General features: G+C 41.7%; 1 protein-coding gene across 16 annotated transcripts in view; it reads left to right on the forward strand.

Moving 5' to 3' along the window:
• The window catches only part of SIPA1L1 (signal induced proliferation associated 1 like 1), a 368,796-nt gene that overhangs the window by 222,162 nt on the left and 120,250 nt on the right, over positions 1-26,384 (forward strand). For 14 of the 16 annotated variants that reach the window (XM_043556489.1, XM_043556499.1, XM_043556493.1 and 11 more), the window contains one exon: positions 16,748-18,547. In XM_043556489.1, the coding sequence (XP_043412424.1) occupies positions 17,050-18,547 (1,498 nt within the window). In that variant the 5' untranslated portion in view covers positions 16,748-17,049. Of the gene's footprint in view, positions 1-12,757; positions 15,871-16,747; positions 18,548-26,384 lie in introns of those variants that run through there. The other 2 variants (XM_043556497.1, XM_043556503.1) reach the window with 1 other exon arrangement.

Below are 26,384 nucleotides of genomic sequence, written 5' to 3' on the forward strand. Positions count from 1 at the left end.
GTGATAGCAAAACATTGGAGATAATCTAGATTGCACTCAATAAAACCTAGTATATACAAAGAATAGAAAACATACAGAAGTTATTATAAAGGCTCTATATCTTTTTGTATCAACATGAATAAATCTTTAAAAACAAATTTTGTGTGAAAAAAAGTTGTAAAAGGATGCGTTCCAAATGATACCATCTGTACAGATTTCATAAATATACAAAATACTTATGGGAAGGGTACATAGCATCTTTGAGAAGTTTCTTCAGAGAAGCTGAGAGCAGGATGGGATTGGAAATTGATATTTTAGCTATATTTGTAACATTTTGTTTCTTTGTACTCTGAAGCAAATTTGGCAGAATATTAACATTTATCAAATCCAGATGACGGGTACTAGGTATCTCTACATTTTTGCAGGTTTCAAATATTTTGTAATTGAAAGTTTTCAGTTTAGACTAATAGCATTGCAGTCCCCAGTTAAACATCAGATTGAACACATGCCACAATTATTTCCTTTCCCTCCTTAACCCCTATGCCAGTGTCATTAAAGGAATAGAAAAAGACATGAATATATACAAAGACAAATAAGAGAAAAATAGGAGTAGATTAGAATTACCAGCACAGTTTTGGTCATTGATTTTTTTTTGTAAGTAATGATGTGGACAGAACTCAATGTGAATGCCTTTACAGAGGGGTTCTAGGGCATGTTGACCCTGTACAAACCCAAAATTGGAGGACTCAAGTTGCTGAGAAGATTGGAGGGGTGAGGCTGGTTGCAGCGAGGTAGCGGGAGTCCCTTCCCTAACCTGATGTGATCATAAAGCCTCCAGAAAACGGGAGGAATTACTTGAAACCCTTTTTGCTGAGCTCGGTTCTTGGAATGCTGAGCACTAGACAGGAAATGGAACCATTCTTCTCTCGAGAAACTGAAGTGTATCCTATAAATGAACTGTACACATGTGGCATTTGTGAGTCCCCCCAGCATAGAGGGGGGACCCTCCGTCTGGTTTAAGCCGGCAAAGGATTTATGGAAATGGTATTTAGTGACTTGCCGAATCACTGGGAAGGCTGTAGAACTAGGTCTGGAAAATGGGTGAGAACGAGGGAGGCCAAGTGGCCGAAGGGAATGCTCAGTCGTACAAGAAAACCAGTGTGGTGCTGCCTCTGAACACTAGACGTCTAGCTTTGTGTTACCACCGTGTGCACTTTACCAAGGGCACTACTGTACGCGAGGGGCATTACTGCTCCCGTCACTTTCCACGTAGGTGGACTCGCGGCCCCTTGCTCTTTCCAGACACTACTTTTTGACTCACGGGTTCGGGATGTGCTTATCCCGTGCGCTGAGGGGCAGGTTGTATGTCTGCACCCTATCTGTAAGAATGTCTGGTTAGGTGATGGTGTGGCATTTGTAGCTCCTGTGGTGGAAGATAGACTCTCTGTATAAGGCAAGAAATTTCCCTGGATGTGGGAAGAGAGCTCAGAGACTAAACAGATGCTAGACAGTCATAATTCTGTTTTCCCCTATGTTCAGTTTTCACAAGTAAAACAACTGGGTCCCCAACCAGTCCCCTCCAGGAAAGTTCACGTAGCAGTCAACAAGCCATGCCTCCACACAGAGCTTCTTTTTAATGCTTGAACGTTATTTTTTTAAGATTATATTTTATATTATATTTTTTAAGATTATATTTTCTAGGCACTCTCTACACCCAACGTGGGGCTTGAACCCACAACCCTGAGACCGAGAGTCACACGCTTCACAGACTGAGCCACCCAGGTGCCCCAGTGCCTGAATATTAAATATAAAAGGATAGTCAGTGATAGCAGACATTATGAGCAAAAGCCTTCCATGTGAGAAAGACAGTGATCACGACAGATAGAAGCAAAGTATATGTGGGGAAAATACAGACACCGAATATGAAAAGGAAGCTTTAAAAAAACAATTGCTTAGGGGCGCCTGGGTGGCTCAGTCGGTTGAGCAGCTAACTTCGGCTCAGGTCATGATCTCACAGCTCATGAGTTCGAGCCCCGCGTCAGGCTCTGTGCTGACAGCTCGGAGCCCTGGAGCCTGCTTCAGATTCTGTGCCTCCCTCTCTCTCTGCCCCAACCCACTCACATTCTGTCTCTGTCTCTCTCAAAAATAAATAAACATTAAAAAAATTTTTTTTAATTGCTTAATATTAGTAGGGATGAGATGAAGTATTACAGTTATGAAATAAGAATAGAATTTATTTTTTTAATGGGAAGAAGCAATCATTGAACACAAATTTTTTTTTCAAAATTGAGGCCAGGAGTCGATATGAAACATTTAATAATATGGTTGGAAAATGAAGGTAAAAAAAATTCTTTTCCAGGGGCACCTGGGTGGCTCAGCGATTGAAAGCCTGACTTTGGTTCAGGTCATGATCTCACAGTTTGTGGGTTTGGGCCCTGCATTGGGTTCTGTGCTGACAGCTCAGAGCCTGGAGCCTGCTTCAGATTCTGTGTCTCCCTCTCTCTCTCTGCCCCTCCCCACTCGTGCTCTGTCTGTGTGTCTCTCTTTTTCTCTCAAATAAATAAATGTTAAAAAAAAAAAAATTCTTTCTAGTACCTGAAAGAAAAAGAATGGATGGTGGGAGAGAGGAGATAAGCAGCTATTTAGGAGATCCAGTATCCAGTAAGTAGAACTTTGAAAGAAAGGTAAAGGGAAGGGAATTATTGGAAAAAAAAAAAGATTTAAAGAAAGAACGAAAATTTCACTTAAGTGAAAGAGATATGTTTTTATATTGAAAAGATTTACTAGGTGTCAAATGAAAGGATTATAAAAAGGTTCACACAAAGGCTACTCTACTCCAGTATCTAAAAAGATTTTTAAAACCTCCTGGGGGGTAGGGGAAAGAAAGAAAAAAGAAAAAAAACATGTAATGTATAAAAGAATAGGAATCAGAGTATCACTGGACTTTTCAGTTACAACAATGGAAGCTAGAAGATAATGAAATAATAAATTCCATTGGTAAATGTTTTTCTACCTAGAGTTCGATACCCAGCCAAATTGTCAATTTAAGGCTAGACATTCCAGGTCTCAAAGCTTTTACTACATATGTACTTCTTAGGCAGTTGCCAAATGAAGATAGTGTTCATCAAAATGAGGGAGTAAGATGTGAGATCTGGGGAACATGGGGCCCTTAGGAGGAGAGGAGAGAAGGAACTGTCTAGATGATAATGATGGGATGCTTCTGAGAATGCCAATGCAGTAGACCTAGCATTCAGCCAGGTCAGATTAGAGTAGAAGGATGGAGAGCTCCAGAAGAGAGGGCTCCAGGAAAGAGAAATGGAATTGATAGGGCACCCATTGCTTTGGTAACCATCTGGAAAACAGTAATAAAAAATTTGTGGGTTTTTTTTTTTTTCATTGAGTTTAGGAAGAATTAAGAGTAGGTATGTAGAAACGAAGCAAATGGAAAACAAATGAAGCAATTATTAACTCCAGGAAACATAAAGTAAGCAATTAAGGACATATAACCACAGTAATACAAATCCTGCTCTGTATAGCTATGATACATGTACACACATGCACATACAGAAATATGTACACAGAATAGGGCAAGGGAAGAAATGGGATACTTACTGAAAGCGTGCTCATTTCTCATTTTCCACAATAGAACTTCAGATAATATCTAAGATAGGTAAATCAAGAAGTACCAGTATGAACATGTTAGTTAGGAATATGGAAATATTGGAGGGAACAGTAGTATGAATTGAAAGTGGTAGCTCCTGGGAGTGGAGAAGGTAAGGTAAAGCACTCCTGTTTTGTGTTTTGTTTTGTTTTGTTTTGTTTTGTTTCTTATATGTTGTAGTACTATTTGCCTTTAACTATTGTATATATTAGCAGTGTGTATCTTTGTACAGTAGGTCTTCCTTCTATAGATTGTAAAATCACTTCTCATTGTTTGTTGTACCACTTATTCTTGTATTCACATATGGATGACATTTATCATTAAACTTCTGTAGGGACTAAAGCTAATAAATAAGGCATAATGCCTTGCCTCAGGGCCCACTTGTGGCTTAGTGGGTGGTGCATCAGAAAACCCTGCAACATCAGGATATTTTGCATGATTGTCTTTTGGGAACCAAGGTTGTGGTGGGAGTGTTAGGGACAAATGGAAAGACTGGCAGAGATCCTAGGGCCTGCTGGAGAAATAGAGATCAGAAAGAGTTGGTGTATGAGGAGGAGTCCTGGGGTTCAGCAGAAGAAAATCTTTTCTGCCTCTGGACAACCATACGTTTCCAAATGTTGAAAGAGAGGTTACAGAGCCCAACAATATGATTATGATTATTTTCTGGTTTACCTTTTTTTTTCCCCCCTGAAAGGGTTCTACCAATCTTCATTGCCTCTAGCGATATAAGGATGTCTGTGTTAACAGTGCACCATTAACAGTGAGTACTGGCATTCTTAGGATTTTTCCTAATGGGTATAAAATGATGTAGTGTTGTTTTGATTTGTATGTCTTTGATGCTTATTTATACCCATGATTGTTACAGCACTGGTTAGGCCTTTCCTTGCGCTTGTGTTCTGTTAAAGAGTTTTCTGCGACGTATTTTTTTTTTTTAAACTTGTTCTACCTGCAATTTTGTGAAAAAACTTCAAAATCACTTATTTTGTCAGAAAACTTCAAACAGAGAATCCTTCATTTTTATTGCCAGCAGAGCTGGTGTTAGAAGGTAATGATGCATAGTACGGTGGTAATTTCTTTAGAGAATCCCGGTCTTGATTTTGAATCACCATATGTCACATGCAGTACTCTCAAGGGATGTGTGTAAAAGGTAACATGGCAACATGGCAGGGGCTGGAATGGGGTGTGGACAACTTCCTAGGAGAGACTGTACCTAAATGCAGTCTCGAGGAGTAAGAGGTGAACAGGAAAAATAGGGGTGGGTAGGAACAAACCAAGACAACGACAGAAGAGAATTGTATGAGGTTGTATTCCAGCACAGGTTGCTGCTTGGTGTTTTGGTTTTGTGTAGTTTGGTTTTGTTTGTTTATTTGTTTGTTTTGAAAGCTCATGAGTGCATTCAAGGTATATTCAAGGCATTGTAGCTGGTTCTATTTCCCTTTGACTGGAGCCATACGCTCTCTTGACAGCGTAAAGAGACAAGGCTGTTACTTAGAGGGATCTATCTTGTGTTTGTGAGATTGTTCTTTTGCCTTGAAAGTGGTGGGAAGTTAGTGTGAGGTTTTAAGCAAGAGAGTGTAAGTGTTGTGCTTGCATGCACTTTGTAAGCACTCAGTACCGAAGAGGCAGGGTGATGAAATTTTGAAGTGAGTGTTAGTGCAGGCACACAAGATGACATTTGAAGATCAAACTTATCATTCCAGTTAAGGAATTTCTTTCACTTGGTCACAAAAATGAAAGGAGTCGCCAAGAAAGAGAGGACTTCCTGCCCTAAGGTTCTGTCTTTGAATGCTTGGTTGGTTTGCATTTTCATTAGCTTTTTTTCTAGTTTGTAAATCAAAGTTTAAATGATAAGGTTACAAAATTTGTGAGTAACGTGGAATCTAAAACCAAAAACCAACCTCATGGATACAGAGAACAGATGGGTGGTCGCCTGAGGTTGAGGAGGAGTGACTTGGGTGCTGGTGATCAAAAGGTACAAATTTCCAGTTATAAAATGTGTAGGTCACAGTGATCTTATGTACGGCATGGTGACTATAGTTAATACTGTGGTATTGCATATTTGAAAGTAGCCAGGGAACGGAACTTGATCGTTCTCATCACAAGGAAAAAAAGCTTTGTAACTATATATGGTGACGATGTTAACTGGACTCCTGGCAGTTATCATTTTACAGTACATACAAATATTGAATCACTGAGTTGTAGACCTGAAACTAACATAATATTATGTCAGCTATACCTCCTTTTTTAAAAATAATAAATTTGTCAGTAAAATCTCATTTAGAAGTCAGGAATAGATAAAAGTAATTTTATGTGAGGGTGATGTATAATGTGCATGAATGTTTGTATATGTGCATAATTAGTAAAGAAAAAAAACCCTGGAGGAATGTGTTGTGCATTCGTTTAAAAAAAAGTTATTTCATTCGCTCTTGTCTTAATTGTTGCTGACAAGTTGCCAGAAACATTTGTAGAGGGCTCCTATTTTCAGAACCAGGATTTAGACACACACACACACACACACACACACACATATATGATTTAAATTGTGTCAGTTGTGAAGTGTTTCATCAAGTTATTTTCTGTCAGCTTGGCAGGGGGAGGTCCTCTGCCTCTCCTGGACATAAGTAGATTCTTTAATTCTTCATCATCCACCCTCTGCCTTCCTTCATTTTCTGGTTATATACTAGATTAAGTCTTCAGAAGTGAGCTCTCCCTTGCACTGTATCCTTTCTCTCTGGTCTGTATCTGTCATTCAATGCCTGTCTTACTGTGTGTGCCCGGCCCACACAATATCTGGAGGAATGCACAAACTATTAGGAGTGGCTACCCCTTGGGGTTAGTATTGGGGTGTCCTGAAGGAGAGAGATATTTTTCACTTTTTCTGCACTGTTTCCTTTTTTTTTTTTTTTTTAAACAAGAAGCATACAATTCATTCATTTAAAAAACAGCTTTGAAAAAAAAACCAAAAAAAAACAAAAAAAAACAGCTTTGAAAAAGGAGGCAACAATGGGAAGCCTTGTATACAGGAGAGAAATTACATGAGCATAAAAGATAATTGTCTTGACCATCATGAATTTGGTGACGGTTATTTTTATTTCTGGTTTCTGTTGTCTCTCCCACCTGTGCTAGACTAATCACCCCTCCTTTTTCCTGTGAATGTGTTTATTTACTTTGCTAGCATTTTTAAGACCTAATCCTATTGTGCATTCGTTTACTTTTTAGTGGTTTCATTGTGAAGGGGCCTTGTCCAGTTCTAACTGATGCACTTCTGGTTGCTCTTTTAAAAGATTTGCTCATTCGTGTGGCTATTTTTCATGCCCTTTGATGGTAACTGGATAGAAGGGAAGAAGGTCAAATTGCTGTTATTTTTCATTCCCTTCTGTTGTTGTTACGAAGGCTCCTAAAGAGAAAAATTAAGCTGAAATCTGTATTAAATTTTGTTCAGGTAGGCTTTTTGTTTTCTTGACCTGTCCCCCTTCACACTGATATTTATGAGATAGCCATAACCACATTTTAAATGACAGTATGAATTCTATTACTTTATCCATTAATTTCTAGTCCATTTTAACTGAGATCCTGTGACTTTTGTTTCTAATGATTCCATTTCAAGGAGATTGAGCTTAGATACTTTGGGGAGAAGAACCGGATGGATCTCTGCCCTCAGGAATCTAAACATCTAATTGGGGAGAAAAGGCCCAACCATGTGTAGGGCTGTCACGAATTTCAAAAAGTAGGAGGGGAGGAGAGGCGTTTTTAGGAGGTAGAGTGTTGTAGCGCAAGCAACATGGCGTAGGCATCAGACCCCTCGAGCAGCGATCCAGGCTCTTCTGAGCGGCAGAATCTTCCACACAAGCTCTGTGGATCACACCTCCCGGGAGGTGCTGTGTAAACAAGGTTGTGTACAAACTGGTACAGCATCATGGATGCTCAAACTGAAGTTAAAACTGATGGCAGCAAATTGTTGCAGAGCATGTTCTGGAAGAACTTCTGGCAGAGCTGACAGGATGGGAGTCTGGGAATGAGGAAATTTGGCTTCACATACGGGCTTTGCCCCTGGCCATTTGCCCCTGGTGAACTTCCAGTTTCTGACCCTGAGATACCACATGTGGAAAATGACAGGTTTGGACAGGGTTTTTTTCCTCATAACTCACAATTTTAAATTCTGAATGCAAGCTCAGAGAGGGATACCCTTAATTCGGGTTCAGTCATCCAGTAGATCTTTATGGAAAGGTACCACGGTTGTCTAGGGCAGACCTACTTCCTGCTGTGCCGGAAAGGAGAAAGCAGTCTGGGGACGGGTGCCACTTAGTCTTGAATTCCAAGCCTCAATCACACAATAACAGGGTGGCAATTGAGGGGCCGTGAAGCTTCCCAAAAGACAAGTGGCTTGGCCACTGTAGCATTTTAAGAAAGTTGACAATCAGTATTTTTCTCCTGCTAGATGTAGAGATTCGTACAGGAGTTTGTTTTCAGAAATGGGGCACCTGGGTGGCTCAGTCGGTTAAGTGTCCGACTCCTGATTCTGACTCAGGTTATGATCTCACAGTTTGTGAGATCGAGCCCCATGCCGGGCCCTGCGCTGACCTTATGGAGCCTGCTTGAGATTCTGTCTCTCCTCTCTCTGCCCCCCACTCCCCTGCCTCTCAAAAAAAAAAAAAAAAAAAAAAAGGTAATAAACATTTAAAAAAACGAATAACTCAGGCTATAAAGGAAGATGATTTTTCTTTTATAATGTGTATTTGAACTAATTTTCTGCCATAAATTCTCTGCCAGTCCAGTATTTACTGAGAGCTAGCCCCTGGTGTCGCACACAATCTACTTATCTCCCTGAAAACGGAGATACTGCTTCACAGGGTGCTTGTGAGGACTGAAGACATGAACAAGTGTTGGAGAGAGAAGTGGAGGGGAGTCCTGCTGCTCTGGAGCCCTGTAGGGAGAGCTTCTAGCCAGGAATAAGGGTAGGAAGAAACAGACAAATAAAGCATCTGCAATCTGTATTTAAGGAAATGCTAAAGCGGTGCGGGGTGATTTTGTTTTAATTTTTTTCTTCTAAGTCTTGGTCCTTGGGTGGTATTTTAAAATCTGCTAAGTGTGGGGTGCCTGGGTGGCTCGGTTGGTTAAGTGTCCAACTTCGGTTCAGGTCATGATCTCATGGTTTGTGGGTTCAAGCCCCACATTGCGCTGACAGCTTAGAGCCTGGAGCCTGCCTGGGGTTCTGTGTCTCCCTCTCTCTGCCCCCCCCCCTTCCCCCCGCCAATGCTCTGTCTCTCTATCAAAAAAAATAAACATTAAAAAAAATTTAAATATGCCAAATGAAATATGGTTACCGTTGATATTCATCATGATTTAAAATTATTTGGATATTAGGGTTGTATATAGAAACAACTTTATGTTTATCCGTGATTCTTACTGATGCTACTTTCTACCCTAAGTTGAATTTACATGTGCTTTTTTCAAGTACACTTTCTGAAATTTCTTTTTAGAATATAAATATTCAATTGAGAGAACCACAATATGTTTATTAAAGCCATTTGTGATGTTCTATCTTACTGAACCCACTGGATTCCCATACTTGTTCCAGGTAGATTAGAGGGACTTGAGGGTGGAAACATTCCCTCTTTGGCTCCCCCTGGGAGGGTGACTGGTATAGTGCAAAGCACCAGCGGTGCCCTGGCCCGGGTCCACGTTGGCGACCTGACAAGCTGTCTTAATGATGTGGGTTCTCGGCTGCTGTTCATTGTGTGTGGATCAAGGGTAGCTTTCATAGCTTATGTAATTTGAATCTGACTTGATACAGTTCAGACCGTCTCTTTCCCTTCTGTTCCCAGAGGGGAAAGTCAATACTAGTAGAGTCTCCCTCCTCAGGTTAAATATAGTGTTGGTTTCCTGAGCCGTCAATATCTCATAGCAGAGCCCAAATGGGGACATTCGTTACATTTAGCCTGAATCTCCGCAGAAAGAGGACTGTGGCGACAGGTAAGATGTCTGAAGGTGGGAAAGTAGAAGCGTCCCAGGAAAGGGGACATGTGATGATGGCTGATGGCTCAACCATTACCCCGGTTAGGCAGCCTCACCTGGGTTTTCAGTCACCACCACCTGGTGACAAGGTGAAATGGAGGCTCTTTGGGCTGCAGGGCATTTTATATTGATATTAAATACAAAGAGATCATCTGTAAATGAGGAAGTTTAGGCAGTTGTGTTAATCATCTGTACGAAGTAATTAAATTTGTAAATACTGCTGATCTTCTCATCTTTAATACTCTACATTTCAGGTAGCCCTCTTTGATTTCATTTAAGTCAGGAGATTTAGTGCAAGATCATCTCCGGGGAAGGACCTAACATCTGTTGAGCTTTGACTTGTTCGGTGATTTGTGTAGTTGGAGCTTTAAACAGGGCAGTAGTTTATAATTAGGAGTCAGAGTCAGAGGTGTGTTCATCGTACTACATTCCCAGGTCTTTTTTTTTTTTTTTTTTTAAACAACAGAATGATGGGTTTATTTTTTTCCTACATTTTTTCTTCTGATTATTAAAGTTACATTTGCTCATTTTAGAAAACAAATAGTACAAGTACCAAGAAAAAAAAGAAAGCCCCCAGAAATTAGTCTTTTTTTTTTTTTTTTTTTTTTTTTAGCATTTATTCATTTTTGAAAGGCAGAGAGAGACAGAGCATGAATTGGGGAGGGGCAGAGAGAGAGGGAGACACAGAATTTGAAGCACGCTCTAGGCTCCGAGCTGTCAGCACAGAGCCCAACACAGGGCTTGAACTCAGGGACTGTGAGATCGTGACCTGAGCCGAAGTTGGCCGCCCAACCAACCGAGCCACTCGGGCACCCCAGCCCAGAAGTTATTCTTAATCCAACTACCTAAAGACAGGCATTGTAAATCCTTTGGGGGAACTTCTTTTGGCTTGTTATGTAACTTTTTTTTTAAAAGCAAAATTTATAATGTATATACAATTTTGTTTGTATTCTAGATTATTCCAATATTGGACATTCTTGTCCCCAATTGCATTCCATAGGATGCACAATATAAAAATTGTTCTATTTTTTTAAAAAGTGAATCCATGGGTCTTATCAGTTAAGAAATCTCAGTTTAAATAAATGTTTTTTTTTTTTTTCGTGTAACCTTGAATCTACTAAAAAGTACTATTATGTCCTAAGGGAGGTGATACGTAGTGTGTCCCTGCCGTATTTAATTCTGGGACCCTTTTTTGCGGATTGATAACTTGCAGAATTTGAAGCACCATTTGGGGGAGCTGCCAAGGATTCCCTTCTGCATAGGAGACATTTACTGGTTCCCATTTCTGACACTCCCTTTTCCCTCGATCATATTTGGTAGGAAGTGGTTTTGTACCAAATCATATTTGATAATCAGCTGTGCAGTAGTATATTACATTGTACAGTACTGATGAATACAATTTTTATGTTTTTAAATGAATATTAATGTACAAATTAGTATATGAAAAATATACACTTGCTCCACTGGTCTGGTCTGGTCTCTTATATCCTGGTGCCAGGCATGGAAATGCTCAGTGCCCCTGATGAGTGGGTACACTCCAATTTTCCTTGAAACTGTTCAGGGGCACCTGGGTGGCTCAGTCGGTTGAGAGTCCAACTTCGGCTCAGGTCATGATCTCGCGGTTCATGAGTTCGAGCCCCGCGTTGGGCTATGTGCTGACAGCTCAGAGCCTGGAGCCTGCTTCGAGTTCTGTGTCTCCCTCTCTTTCTGTCCCTCCCCACTTCACACTCTCTCCCTCTCTCTCAAAAATAAATAAAAATTAAAAAAAAAATGTGTTCGTTTCCTGCACCTCAAACACCTGTTGTGTTTCCTCTGATAATTCTGAGTCACTGTTCCCCTTCTGCTTATTGCCTTACTTATTGCCTACTTATTGCCTTATTGCCTTAGGGTAAAGTATACCCTACTTTATACCTCTACGTTTCTACCATGGAGCTCCTCAGACCTAGCCCTTTGGCATTATATTGCATATTACATAAGTCTAATCATGTTTAAGTGTAAGAGATAAACATGCACACTTAACTTCTTTTCTTATTTTGCCAGCTGTTGAATCATTTCCCTACCCACCAGTAACTCCGCCACGAAACTCGGGCACCTTCTTTATTCTAGTCTCCTGTTTCCGCCATCAAGCTTTCTGCCGAATTTTGTTGTTTCCTTCACCCTCCGCTATACAAAGGATCTTCAAGCTTTAATAGGACTTTGAAAAGTAACTTTTTTCAGTGAACTTTTTTAGTTAGGCGGTAGGGTAGGAACCAAATGTTATTTTTCCTTTTGGTTCTTGCTCTGGCCTAACAGACACATTTTAAATTGCTTTCTTATCTCCAGATTCAAAGGTAACTTCGTTTTATTATATGGTTTTGCATTTTATAACTTCTTTACTCGCTTGGTTAATTTCAGGGCGTTTTTGCATCTACTTTGTCTCCATCAGTGGTCTCTTATTCAGATAGTGAACATTTGGAGAACAGGAACTGGATTTGTCAACCCCGTTTTTCCCAATCCTTCCTGCTTTTTGTTGAAGGGACAGAACAGAAATGAAAGAAGGGAAATTCCTCTCTAAAAAGTTACATGCTGATTCATAAATCTTAAATTCTACATGACCTTGCACTGAGATGTTTGTATGTGTTACAGTCTCGCTTCAAAGACTGAGACAGCCCTTCCATCTGAGATGTTACTTTTATGCAATGTGAGTGAACTTCAGAAAAGCCAGGAAGGGATGTAAAGAAAATAGTTTACCTTATTTGGTTGTCCTAGCTAACGTAATGTTCAGGCACTGTGAGGTTATAATTCTATTATAAAATAAGCTTCCTATTACATTCTGAAGTATATTTATGGGCATTACTAAAGAATATTTATGGGCATTCTAAATCTATATATATTCAACTTTATACACTATTAACATTGATACTTTCATAAAGACTCAAATTTCATAAGATAATATTTCACAAGTACTAGTGGAGAAATGTAACAACATCCCATTTTGTAATATGGACGTATTTGATGAGAAGTGCTACATCTTTTTGGTGAACATACCATATTGTGTTGTAAATTATTTCAGGGAAGAACTATAGTTGTTGGTTTTTTTGTTGTTGTTTCTGGGTGTTTTTTTTTTTTTTTTTTTCATTCCCACATCTTCTTATGTAGCCTCTAAACTATTCTTTATGCCCTTGGCACAAGGAAAGTTTCTCGTGTTGTTCCTTTAGTTTGGTTCCTTCAATTATTTATTGTTCTCACTTCCTTACCACTCATTCATTTCTTGGAAAAAAATTATTTTTCCATTTTTCTGGTAGCTAATTCATTATACCAACTGGTAAATAAGGAAGATATCAAATGAGTACTTGTATATATTTTATCTGGAGTTTAGGGGAGAGAGTCATGAGTAGGGATTTGGAGGTAACTGCACAGGGATTATATTTAAAAGTTCAGGTACCTATGATGTCACCAGACCACACTGGCTACCATGCAGCTATCTCCTCATATAATTCCATTATTTGGTCTTCATTCAGTGCAGAGGCAACTGTGACCCAACCAAGTCAACAACACCCTGCTTTCCAGAGTAATATTTTTACCTGAGTGTACTCGTGCCTACTATCTTATCCTAATGGATTCAGTGCTCCCATACGTCCTAATACTGATACGCTTTATAGCCCCTTCCCAAAGTATGAAGGATGGTAAGAGAGGCCAGCCAAAGCCAAGGATGCCATTCTGGAATCACTAGCTGTTCAGTGGAGTCCACTAGCGATACTGAAGAGTGACCAAAAAGAGAAAGGCAAGAGAAAATGAAGAACATGGTTATCAGGGAAATCTGGAGAAGAGAGTTTTAGGGAAGAGGAAGGGGTCAAGATTGTGAATGTCTCAAGGAGCCAGAATCAGAAGGACTGTTTTTACACCTGTAGCTTCCCTTGAAGGGAGAGATTGTTTCCTCAAATACCCTCTAGCACCAAGCGTGTGGTCAGTGGTCAGAAGGAAATTCAGAAATGCTGGGGATGATTTAGAAGAGAGGAGGAAGCGCTTTTTCTGGAAGATTGATGTCAGGAAAGGATGGCAGGTTACGTTGTGATAGACCTTGAGTGATGAAAAGACTTTCCCAGTAGGATTTGAACGCATCTTCTTGTTTGCTAGAATTTGCAAGAAGTCACCGAACTAAACAGTGGGGTTGGTTGCTAAGTGGATCTTCCACTTACATTCCAAATAGTACATAGAGGTGGAAAATTAAATGTGTAGCAAGGAAGTTTTTATACAGCTGACTGTTTCGACAGATGGAGGTGACGTGCTATAAATTAGTATTGTTCCTCTATTCAAATCTATTGCTTTTTACTGTATTCAGTGATGCTTAGGCAGGTTTGCTGATAATTAAGAGAATTGCTAATAATTGTCAGCATATGTTTGCTTTTCCATCAACACCAAGGAGTAGGCTTTAGATGTTACAGATCTGTCATAATATTACACACATAGTTGAAATTTTTATTTTTGACTAATTTAACAAATGTAAAACATATACATATATATATATTTCTACATATGCTAGTCTGTGTCCAAAGTTCATATTGCACGGAAAGGGGTTTGATGCTATAAACAAGGATGGGGAGAACGGGAGGGAGATGGGGCTGGGAGGCAATGAGAATAGGAAAGAAGGTCCTGAGGACAGAAAAAAATCTGTTATTTAACTTAGTTGTCTGTCTTCAACTCCTTGGTTTTGACAGGTCATTAAACTGTGGGCACTCTCTCTCTCTATGTGCCCATCTCTATTTTGAAATTGACAGGAAACATTGCATTGTTTTATAAGACGTAATGGGAGTCTTGGCATTTCTTTTAAACTGCAAAGAAATTTTTATGAAATATAAGATTTTTTAAAACTCATTTAAAAACCTAGGAAGCATGTGAGATGGTTCCGAAGAGGAGGTCTGTAGTAGAGACAGCCAAGCCTGGGCATTTCCAAGTCAGTTCTATTTATTGTCTTTTAGGGCTGCCTTTCAGTTTCCTCCTACAATGGATAGAACTTCACATCTCCTAAAAAAAGACAGTTCTGCAACAAACTATTTTCTAAGCGAAATGAAATGTGACAAGAATGTCTTTTTTATCACCGTGGCATTAGTGCGTTGGCCTTTTAGAGACCAAAAGCTCTGGGAATGGTAGATTTATTTGGATTTCTGTGAGCTTGTGACAAATGTTGAAAGCATCTGATTTTTGTAAGAATCTACTTAGAATTGTGCTTGATGCTAGTATATTCTTTGTTTGAAAGATAGTTCATTGAAATAAACAGCCTGCCCCACCTCCAGTTACAAAATAGCTCATAAATTCCAGCTTTGGTTGCCTAAAGATTTTTTTCTATGGAGATGGGCTGGAGGTTACTTTGCATTTTGGCTCAGTTGGCTGGTTTCCCTCCCATCTTAGGAGGAGCACTTCTTAAACCTCAGCTGTGGCCACATGGGCATACCCGGCGCCTCTGGAAGCAAGTTAGCACGTTATTCCACTTGAAGGCTTACAGTTGGAGAGGAGCATGCGGCGTTTTGAATTGTAAAGGAAATCCTAGCAGTCTGAGGGCAGAAGTATCTCGAAAGCTCAAAAGCCAGGTTTAATTAGGTGGCCATGCAAAACCATTATTCCCCGTCACAAAAGCCGAGGAAGAGGAGCCAGAGTGAAAACAATTGGCGCTTATCGGCCGACGGCCCGGCCCAGCCCATGAGCCCAGCTGGAGCTCAGCCGGCCCTGCATTCTGCAGGCAGCGTGCAGTTTTTGAAACTCCCCTCAATGTTCCAGCCTTTAAATAGCAGCGAGTCTTCTCAAACGATGCTGCGTACTGCAAGAGAAATTAAAGCGGCTGCCTCGGAGGCAGGAGGCCGACTAGCGAGCTGCTTAATTATCGTGGAAGTAAGTGCTTGTTACCGATGAGCGGAGTGCAGCGAGCGCGGGTCGTCCCCGGGGCGTCTGCCGTGATTTGTAGACAATGCAGCCCTGTCAGCGCAGTGCTGGTTCAGCAGCATCCTTCCAAACATGTATTTGGCAAGAATTTAAAGGCCACCTCTTGTGTAATCCGTGGAGCCCTGGAAAAGGGTCCTCTGCCTTTATTTTCAGGATGTACGCAACCACGCGGGGTTTTGCACTCAGCATGCTTGCCTCTTGCCTCCCGACTGACGGGCTCACAAGGAAGTTGGTGTTCTTCACCCATCACCTGCAAGGATGCTAACACTTCTCTGTCGTCTGTCGGGGAATATGGACAGGTCTGTCCAGAGCAGCATTTTGTTTCTGCTGTCTTCGTAAATCGGCACCGGAGGGGCGGGTGGGGGGCGGGGGGAGAATGCAGCGCGTAAGGAAATGCAGGCATTTAGTTAATTAGTGGAATTATTTCTAGCTTCAAGAGTAGACTAAGGAGAGCTTGAGAAGGGGTGGTGGTGAATGCGGGATCCATCCCGAGATACTCCTTGTGGGGGTAAGTAATAAAGTGAGGGAAATACAGAGGAGTGCTAATGGGTATAATGGCTCCGGGAAAACCCTGCTTATTTTTCTCTCTATTGTATTTGCTCTTGCCAACTGTCTTAAGCATTTGTAAAGAACCAAAAAAAAAAAAAAAAAAAAAAAAAAAAAAAAAGTAAGGATTTTGAGATACAGAAGGTGTTAAAAAGTGAGTATTGCAACATACTCGATAACGTAATTTTTTGTCTTGTTTAAAAATTGTACACTGCTTAATTATCAAACTCTGTTGGTTATGTCTCGAACTTCTGGTCAGCACAGTGGTGGGTTCATGATGCTCTACATTATTGGAGGTCGTTGGAGCCTGTGCTTGGTCTGTACTTGGGGTAGGAGCCTTGATGTCCTAGAACGAGATCTCCACGCCCCTCCTCTTACAGGAAACAGTTCAGTGAAGCTCAAGTATGAATAGTCTTTTAAAATATATATCATTTAAAATGATGGATGGTCTTGAATGCTTTCACTTTTCTTCCTTTCAAACCTGCTTTACTAAAAATATGGGCTGTGAACTGCAAACCACAATCCATTATTGAGTCTTTTATTTTCTTTCATGTGTCTGCTTTTAGCAGTTGCATATTTATTTTTAGATGTATTTATCAAATGCTAATCCTAATTGTCCTTCTCTTTTAGGGAAAGCATGGGATTATGGCAATCACAGAGTCCTCGTAATACAAGTTCCATTCATTTTTTTCTGAAAGACAGCTGTCTGTTAAAGTGAAGCAAAGGAACTATTGTGGATTATAATGTTTTGAAGATCTGGATTGTCAGAGGTTTGGAAATAAGGCATCATTTAACCTTTTAAATGAAAAAGATTAAGATCTCATGCAACTGCTATATTTTCTGGAAACCATTCTCCAAAAGGGAAGTGCACATTTAAAACTTAGATATGATGGTCCTTTGTACAGGGATTTGAGTCTGATTGCTTTTACATCATGACCAGCTTGAAACGGTCGCAGACGGAGAGGCCTGCTGCCCCCGAAAGGGCCTCGGTTGTCGCCACAGATGGCGCCCCCAAAGTCCACACTGACGACTTCTACATGCGACGCTTCAGGTCCCAGAATGGCAGTTTAGGGTCCTCGGTCATGGCTCCGGTAGGGCCCCCCCGAAGCGAAGGGTCTCATCATATAACCTCGACCCCCGGAGTCCCCAAGATGGGGGTTAGGGCTAGGATTGCGGATTGGCCCCCGAGAAAGGAAAACGTCAAAGAATCTAGCCGTTCAAGCCAGGAAATAGAAACCTCAAGTTGCCTTGAGAGCCTGTCCTCCAAAAGCAGTCCTGTGAGTCAGGGAAGTTCTGTTAGCCTCAATTCCAGTGACTCAGCCATGTTAAAAAGCATACAGAACACACTGAAAAACAAGACGAGGCCGGCGGAGAACATGGACTCCAGATTTCTCATGCCTGAAGCCTACCCCAGCTCCCCTAGGAAGGCTCTCCGCAGGATCCGTCAGCGGAGCAACAGCGATATCACCATAAGTGAACTTGACGTGGATAGCTTCGATGAATGTATCTCGCCCACATACAAGACTGGGCCATCACTGCACAGGGAATATGGTAGCACCTCTTCAATTGATAAGCAGGGAACGTCCGGGGAAAGCTTCTTTGACTTGCTAAAGGGCTACAAAGACGACAAGTCTGATCGAGGTCCAACTCCAACCAAGCTCAGTGACTTCCTCATCGCCAGTGGGGGCAAGGGCTCCGGTTTCTCCCTGGATGTCATAGACGGGCCCATCTCCCAGAGGGAGAACCTCCGGCTCTTTAAGGAAAGGGAAAAACCACTCAAGCGCCGCTCCAAGTCTGAAACTGGAGACTCGTCCATTTTTCGTAAGTTACGCAATGCCAAAGGTGAGGAACTTGGGAAATCGTCAGATCTTGAAGACAACCGGTCAGAAGACTCTGTCAGGCCCTGGACATGCCCGAAGTGCTTTGCCCACTACGATGTCCAGAGTATACTATTTGACTTGAATGAGGCCATTATGAACAGGCACAACGTTATTAAGAGGAGAAACACCACCACGGGGGCATCGGCCGCTGCCGTGGCATCCCTGGTCTCCGGACCTCTGTCCCACTCGGCCAGTTTTAGCTCCCCGATGGGCAGCACGGAGGACCTGAATTCCAAGGGGAGCCTCAGCATGGACCAGGGAGACGATAAGAGCAATGAACTTGTATTGAGCTGTCCGTATTTTCGGAATGAGATAGGTGGAGAAGGCGAAAGGAAAATCAGCCTGTCAAAATCAAATTCTGGTTCCTTTAGTGGGTGTGAAAGTGCCTCCTTTGAGTCTACGCTTAGTTCCCATTGCACAAATGCAGGAGTGGCGGTACTTGAAGTGCCCAAGGACAACCTTGTGTTGCATCTGGACAGGGTGAAGAGATACATCGTGGAGCATGTGGACCTGGGCGCGTACTATTACAGGAAATTCTTCTATCAGAAGGGTGAGTAGAGCTCCTTTGCCATGATGTATGAAGTAGTTAGATTTGCTACAATTCATACCTTTTTGCATTTCTGAGTTACTGCCTCTTTTCAGGCATAAAAATGTATATTAAATATTAATGGTTTTTTTAATTTAGTGGATGCAATTATAGCCTTTGTAGAAAAGACTTGCTCTGTTACCTTGAGAGATAAATGTCATAAAGTTGAAAATATTTTAAATACAGTTTTGTTTTGTTTTTTAGCTACACAAACCATCTTAGTGCTGCCTTTTCTTAGCAGTCTTATGCTTAGTACAGAACCATTTCTTTTCTGCCTCAGTGTTCTCATCAGGAAATGGGACTTATACATTCCTATAACTTTGATAGGAATTTTAGTGAACATTGATTGTGTTATTTGGCAAAAGTCACAGAGCCAATAAGTTTCCCGCAGGAATCAAATCTAGGTCTTAACAGATTTGAGTAGAAAAGAGGCTGGAGAGATAAGGACCCTTAAAACATTGGTGACTTCCTTTGTAGTCTTTCTGGTGTTGTGGGGGGGGGGGGTACATATTGCATACATTGTTGGATTGTAAGGCCCTGTGATTCATGGAACAGTAAGTAGTTTCAATGAAGTCTTGGGAGCTGTCATAACAATGACACGTTATTAATTGAAGAGTGAGTTTAAGTCATACGAGTTGAGTGCCCAAGCTGAGAAACCAGCTGCTCACCAAGGGAGGACCTACACCGGTGATCCATTAGCTAGGTCAGTCATCTCGGCAGCCCTGGTGAGTGGCCTCCCTGTATGCAGAGTACCGGAGCAGCTCTCTGACTTTCCACTTCCTGCTTTGGGGTTTTTGAATCTTACTTAGATTCATTCTTCTGAATGAAGTTCCGCTTCTAGTACTCGTCGTAACTGTGTTACATTGCTCACGTTAGAATCAAACTTACCATGAGGTATTACATGATAGACCCTATTCAAGAGAGTTTGTTGGCCAAAAGAGTCTTGTCTTGTTGCTAAGTATCCGTGTCCTCTAAGTATCTGTGTCATTGATATTTGACACTATGCTAATGAAGATCCCATTTTCATTTTTAAGCAATCTGTGTTTTCTCAGAATAATTTTATGGAGTTCAGATTTTAGAAATTACTTCTTCACTCTATACTGTCCGTTAGGGTACAAGGTTTTTCAGTGTTGCCATCTTAGCATTTGGGGCTGGATAATTCTTTGAGGGGGCTGGCCATCCTGCGGGCATTGTAGGATGTAGGAGGGGTCAGCAGCAGCCCTGGTCTCTGTACCCTAAATGCCAGTAGGTACCCCTCCCCCAGTTGTGATGACCTAAAATGTCTCCAGGCATTGCCAACTATCTCTTGGGAGGTAAAATTGTATCTAGCTGTGAGCCCCTGCTTTATTGTACCTGGGGACATTTCCCACAGGTGTTTCTTAGTTGTCTGTTGGTGGAGGCCATCTTGCCAAAAATGGATGCATCGAGTCCAACATAAGAGAGAACATATCAGTTATGATTTTACTTATGTAGTAGTAGGCACTTTTTCTTATTAGGCAGTATAATAATAGTAATAAACATTCTTGAGCACTTACTATGTACCAGAAACTTTTAGTACGCATTTGGTGTGACCTGCATTTTCTCATTTCAACGTCTAAATGCCCACCGAGGTAGGTACTGGTAAGGATGGCATTTTCCAGACGAAAAAACTGGGGCTGAAGTGGTTAAGTGAACCTAAATGGTTCAGCTGATGTGAGCTAGTGATGTGGGAGCCAGGATTCCACTTACGGTGCATCTCACCAGCGTAATGTCCTTAACCATCGTGTTCTTCTCTCTACTATATTAGACTGTAGGGAAGGAGTATGTTTTTCCATTTAAATCTGGTAGAAATTTGTATGGGATAAAAATTTGGGCATCTGTATTCCAGAGGAATCCAGATCATAACACTTCATAAATGTAAAAGCCACTAATCCAAAGTCATTTCTGATTTGAAGCATGGAAAATACCCTCTTACCCAGCAAAATTGGGACTTGTTAATTGAAAATACCAGTTAAAAGTAGGGAACCTTTAAAATGTTATACATGCTTAGAATGTTTTATTTTCACTCCACTATAAAAATGGACTCGGCAAACTCTTGTGAGGCCAAGGGCTTTTCTTTGACAGTGCTTCCACTATTTTGAATTTTACATTGCCTTAAAAGTATCAACCACAAGGGCTACAACAGACCTTAGCAAAGCAATCCAATCTTGCAGAATCTTAGGTTTCATTTTTTTCCTCCTTTTTTATAGTTGTCTTGCCCACATCTAATCCAATAGCTTTCTTTTTAGTGACTTGCTGTTATTACGTCTTTCCAGAGCCTTCAGTTTAGTTTTTAATAGAAACAAGATTTATCTTTATTAGTACTCTTATTCCATCAGTTTCCATAATATTTAATTAAATTTCATCATTACAGTAACAAGTCGACTGGCATAAACAGGTTTGGGAGGACACAGCCGACTCTTCGTCAGCATGAAGTCCAGCCGGTGGGAACAGAGTGTGCGTGGCCCTGGAGAGGGCCTGCCCAAGGCCTGGGGCATTCGTCATTGTGGTGCAGGCAGGGAACTCAGCAGGAGTTAATCCAGGAAGTCGGTCCAATGGGAGGCCGTTTTGGAGTGCCCGCTGTGTTTTCTTGGGCCACACAACTTAGAATTTTAAAATGGGCAGGTCGTTTGTCACAGTACAGTGATATCTGACAAATTATGGCTCTCAGTAACCTCATTTGACGCTGCAGTTAAGCCCCGAAAGTGTAACTGTGTGTTAAAAAAGTTAGGTGATCACTATACTTAGTCACCCTATAGATTATAGTTAGACAAATAATTCTCTTATAATTTTTACTACACAGCTTGGTGCGCTGGGATCAGCGCAGTCATCGTGTTTTCCTAATTTCCTAATCGGAAACTGGAAGCGAGTTGTCTGGTCGAAGGAGTACGTCAGCGTCAGATGTAGGTTATCGTCTAGCAGCGGAGTGTGGCGGTACCGACCTGGCTGTCACTCCAGCCTCTTCATCGCCAGATATTTTCCATTCTGCTGTTTAATGCATTCCTGACTTCCCTGTGGCTAAGTCTCGGCGGGGATTCACTTCAGTGAAGGATACTCGGCCGTTGACGTTCCATGTAAATTTTACTTCTATTTGGCTCATGAAACTGCAGTCACTTTTTCTGATGTCACACTGTTTTTAAAAATGTCATTATTTTGCAAATTTAGACTTGAGAGGATATTTGGCTCCACCAATGTAAGCCATTTCCAGTGCTGGAAGGAGGCTGGACCGATGGAGGAAGGAAGCCCACCATTTGCACTTACTCAAATAAGCACTGCGCCATCACGGTGCTGCCCCCCACCCCTTTCTCTTGCCCCCTCCTCTCTGCTGGTTTGCTAGTGCGCGTGGGACTCACCGAAGGTTAAATGACACTAATAGCATCGTTAACATTTATTGTGTTACTAATTGTGCTTTATGCGGACTCGGACTTGGTCATTTCATGCTCTTAGGACCCTGAGGTGAACGTGTCGTTGTGGTAAGTTCAAGTGACACAACCAGGCCTTCCTAGAGAAACACAAACTAGGCAGTAGGATAGCATTAAAATTAGTCGGGTCACCTCCCTTCTGAGTCCGCCTAGGTATTTTGTGTTTAGTTTTTATGTAGCTACTATGATCAAAATACCAAGGGAGTTTGTAAGTGGAAGATACTGTTAAAGTAGTTACCCTCGTGGCTTGTTGAAGAGGAGACTTTTCCTAGCCATCACTCACCTCACTTTTCTGTGGTCATACGGGACTTTTCCAATCTTGCACTGAGTGTCTAATTGTCCACGAGGCCCGTCCTTCCTGAATCTCAGTCAGGGTGATGCATATATGGAAAAGAGTGGCCTACAGGCTGCCTTGGCAGTGGTGTTTCTCGCTCCATTGGTCAACAGTGTTGATTGGCTTGTCTCTGTGCCAGGTGGGGTGTCCCTCTCAAAGTCCAGTGACTGGAGATGTGTGGTGGGGAAGGGCCTCTCTCTACTGCCCAATGCCCAGGAGAAACTGCCATTGTCAGACCTGAAGCTCACCTAAGAATAGTTTCCCACTCCCGATGCTTGTGTACCTAATTATTCTTCTGATAACGTTAAGCCATCATATTTGATGGTTTTTATCGTTTCCTTTCCTTGCCCTCCACCTCCACCTTTCCTCACCCCACCACACACACACCTGTTTGCACACATGCACACACATGCATGAGCACACACACACAAATCAGTTCCAGCAGAATGCTGGGCCCCAGATCTATCAGTTGGTCGTTGGAGTTCAGTTGTTACTGTAATACCCAGTTTTCTTTATAAGAGAGTGAGAGGAAAATCATCAACCATTTGTTAGACGAGCATCAAGTAGCAGTTCTGGTGGATTATGGTGTGGATTATATGTATAGATCGTCATGGACCACCATACAGCAAAGCTTATTAGAAAAATCTGTGCTTAGTTTGTTTTTTTAATCCTTCTATAAGTTGTGCGACATTAAACTTGACACAAGTTGGGATATCTTATAATTCAGATTTCTTTAAGGATAGTTATGCTGTTTAGTGTTTTGATGTGGATAGTTTTATTCTTCAGGGAAGTGATAAGCCCGAGTCAACAAGTCTGCTTTACTGAACCATGTTGTGCTCTGTGTTCTTGAACTTCATAGTCAATCTGGGCCAACATTAATGAGGAAAGATTTTATCCATGTATAATTAATTCATTGTTTTAATATCCTTGTGTTTTGTCTTGACTGAGATCACGTAAACTCTTATAGGATTGGTCTAAAGTTAGATCTCTAATTAGGTGACCCTTTCAGGGAGATTTGGGGCACTAAATTTTTTCTTGAGCTAATGCAGGAGAGTCATTTGCTGCCATCTTTTTATCTGCTCAGGGCTTCCAGAAGCCAGGAGGCCATTAGGTATGAAGGTTTGTATGTTTGCTCCTTTGAAAACAGTCCTCCTCGCCTTTCTTGGCTGTGATCTCCTGAGTTTTAACACAGATTCACAGATTCTGAACTCTGCTCCACAAGGCATTGAGGATTCCCTAGTACCTGAGTCATCTCCGTTCCGAGGAGTGTGGAAGTTGGTTAAGAGGGTACGTGCCCCAGATACTCCTCCCTGTGTTTTATTTTTAAATCAAGATAAACCATCAGAAGGCCACATTTGCACAAACACTTGACCTTATTCAAGGTCATCTTTTTAAGAGCCAGTCATATAAAAACAAAATTTGCTGTTGCAGTAAAACTGGCGATGAAGCATTGCCCGTTATGTCATTCTTTGGCCCCTTTGGAAAGTTCCATGTGAGAAATTTGTTTTAGGAATTTGATGCCAGGACCTGTTTTCTGGTAGCTACCAAATGCCTGCTTTCTGGGGATACGTATATTTTATTGGTTTGCTTATTTTGTTTCTTTGCTGTGTCCTCTGTTTTAACTTCAACTCCCAAGACCAAATTTGATTCTCACATATACAGCCTTCATTACTAACACATTTGTTTCCACTTGCATCTTTTATTTCTGTTTCAGTAGCATAATTTATGTATTTCCTTTATCATTAATGACCTCAAAAATTTCTTTTTGGAAAGGATAATTAGCATACATACATTTCTGTCCAAATGCAACCCCTGTCTTCCCGGGCTTTCTCCTCTGTTCTGGCTTCCTTTCTCCCCCGCTGTCCCCGGCTTCCACCTGGATGGCTGTCGAGTTGGCAGTGCAAAGCCCTGCATACAAATGTTGACTTTAGTTTTTCCTCCCTGAACAAGCCTCCCTCAGCACCTCCCTCTTGCTAGAAATGCCACTGGTATCGTCTGTCGCTTGGATTTGAAGCATTGCAGTCTCTTTCTTGCCTCGTCTCCCTTAAGCTCCCCCTCCGATCAGCTGGCAAGGCCCCCTGAGTCCTCCTGGGACTCTGCTAACTTCCTGCTCTCTGTGTCCTGTTACCAGTGCTACAGCTGTACACCCTCATTGCCTCTCGCCCAGGTTCTAGCAGAGGTGTCTCAGTCTCCATCTCTGTCTAGTCTGCCCTACTCAGAATCCAACCTCTTGCCTTTGCCAGATACAATCTAACCTGGCAACAGCGTAAATTTACATCGTATTGTAAATCTAATCCTGTAACGAATATACTGGGTAAGTTGAGTCCTCCAAGATGCAGATGTGACCCCCTGACAGGAAAACAAGAGCGGAATTGAACAAGGGGAGCCTCAGACCACAATGCAGATCTAGCGAAGTCATGGCCAATGCAGTGGAGTGAAGAATAAGCTTTAGAGGAGGTCCTGTGTTGGGCAATACTGGCCAGGCCCTCTTACCCCCAGCATGCCCAGTTTGTGGATGGGGGCTGCCCAGAAAGAGAGTGGCTGGGCTGGAAAACTGTGAAGATTCAAAGATGCTACAGCCAGAGCCTTTCAGCTATAATTGTATTTCTTGCGGCTCATTTGGTTGCAAGCCCTTTCCGGAAGGGAAAGTGCCGCTCATCTGTGGCTGCTATATACACATGAGTGCCTACATGATGCTTGGCAAGGCTTTGGGCACTGGAGTGGTAAGCAAAACAGACCACCTTCAAGGAACTTACATTCTGGTGAAGGAGACCGACAATGAATAAGTCACATAAAGGATACGCATGCTTATGGTAAAAATCAGTAATATAGAAGTGGAGAAAGTAATCCCTCTCCTAGTTCTTGTAATCTTCTATGTTTTTTCTTACACACACACAAATTCATTATCCCAGTTAGTATTAATAGGAATGTTCTTCATATTTTTTCAGTAGTTTTAAAAATCAACAGGTACACATGGGGCACCTGGCTGGCTCAGTTGGTATAGTGTGTGACCCTTGATCTAGGGGTTGGGAGTAGAGCCTACTTGAAAAACAAGTACACATTTGTATCTTTATTCTTTGATTCAATAATGGTATTGATTATGCCTCTAGTGTGTGTGCCAGCTACAGTGCCTGGCAGAGAACAAAAGCACATGTACCTGTATTCATGGTGTTTACAGTCTGCCCTTGGTGACCTTGAGACAAACAAGAAACCATCAAGCATTATTTTTTTCCTCCCAATTTCAACAAATATTTTTTGAAAATCTACAGTTTCTTTGTTCCACTTGCCTGGAGTCCATTTAGATGGATGGTGGAAACTCCAAATTTATCCGCCATGTCTTTCTTTTGTAATTTCAGTTTCTTTTTTTTTTTTTTTTTTTTTTTTTTCTTCAACGTTTTTATTTATTTTTGGGACAGAGAGAGACAGAGCATGAACGGGGGAGGGGCAGAGAGAGAGGGAGACACAGAATCGGAAACAGGCTCCAGGCTCCGAGCCATCAGCCCAGAGCCCGATGCGGGGCTCGAACTCACGGAGTGTGAGATCGTGACCTGGCTGAAGTCGGACGCTTAACCGACTGCGCCACCCAGGCGCCCCAATTTCAGTTTCTTTTTCATTTTGTTCTGGATTTATCAATTTTATCTCCCAGAGAGGGGATTGGTATACACCTGTCTGCATTCTGTCATCTAGGCCTGCCATTTTATTTCAGCCAGTTGTATTTTTAATCCCCAGGATCCCACTAATCTTGTTTTTTTGCAGTTATTTTTCATAATTGCTCATCCTTACTTTTATATACCTCACCTCTCTCCATTGCCGTCCATTAGAAATTTCTTCTCCTGAGAAATGTTTGTTCTGTGTTTCTCATTTTTCTCTGTCGTGCTCTTCCTGGTTTTGCTTAGTCGTCTGGTGGTCAGAGTCCTGGGAGGACCGGTGTGGATGGCAGGCCTCCCCACAGTGCTGTGCGTCCCTTTCCCCAGCAGGCTTCCCTGGACATGGACAGGGAGGACTGAGGGCTGGCACTGGAACGGCA

The sequence above is a fragment of the Prionailurus bengalensis genome, chromosome B3 (genome assembly GCF_016509475.1).
Source record: "Prionailurus bengalensis isolate Pbe53 chromosome B3, Fcat_Pben_1.1_paternal_pri, whole genome shotgun sequence".
NCBI classification, from domain to species: Eukaryota; Metazoa; Chordata; class Mammalia; order Carnivora; family Felidae; genus Prionailurus; species Prionailurus bengalensis.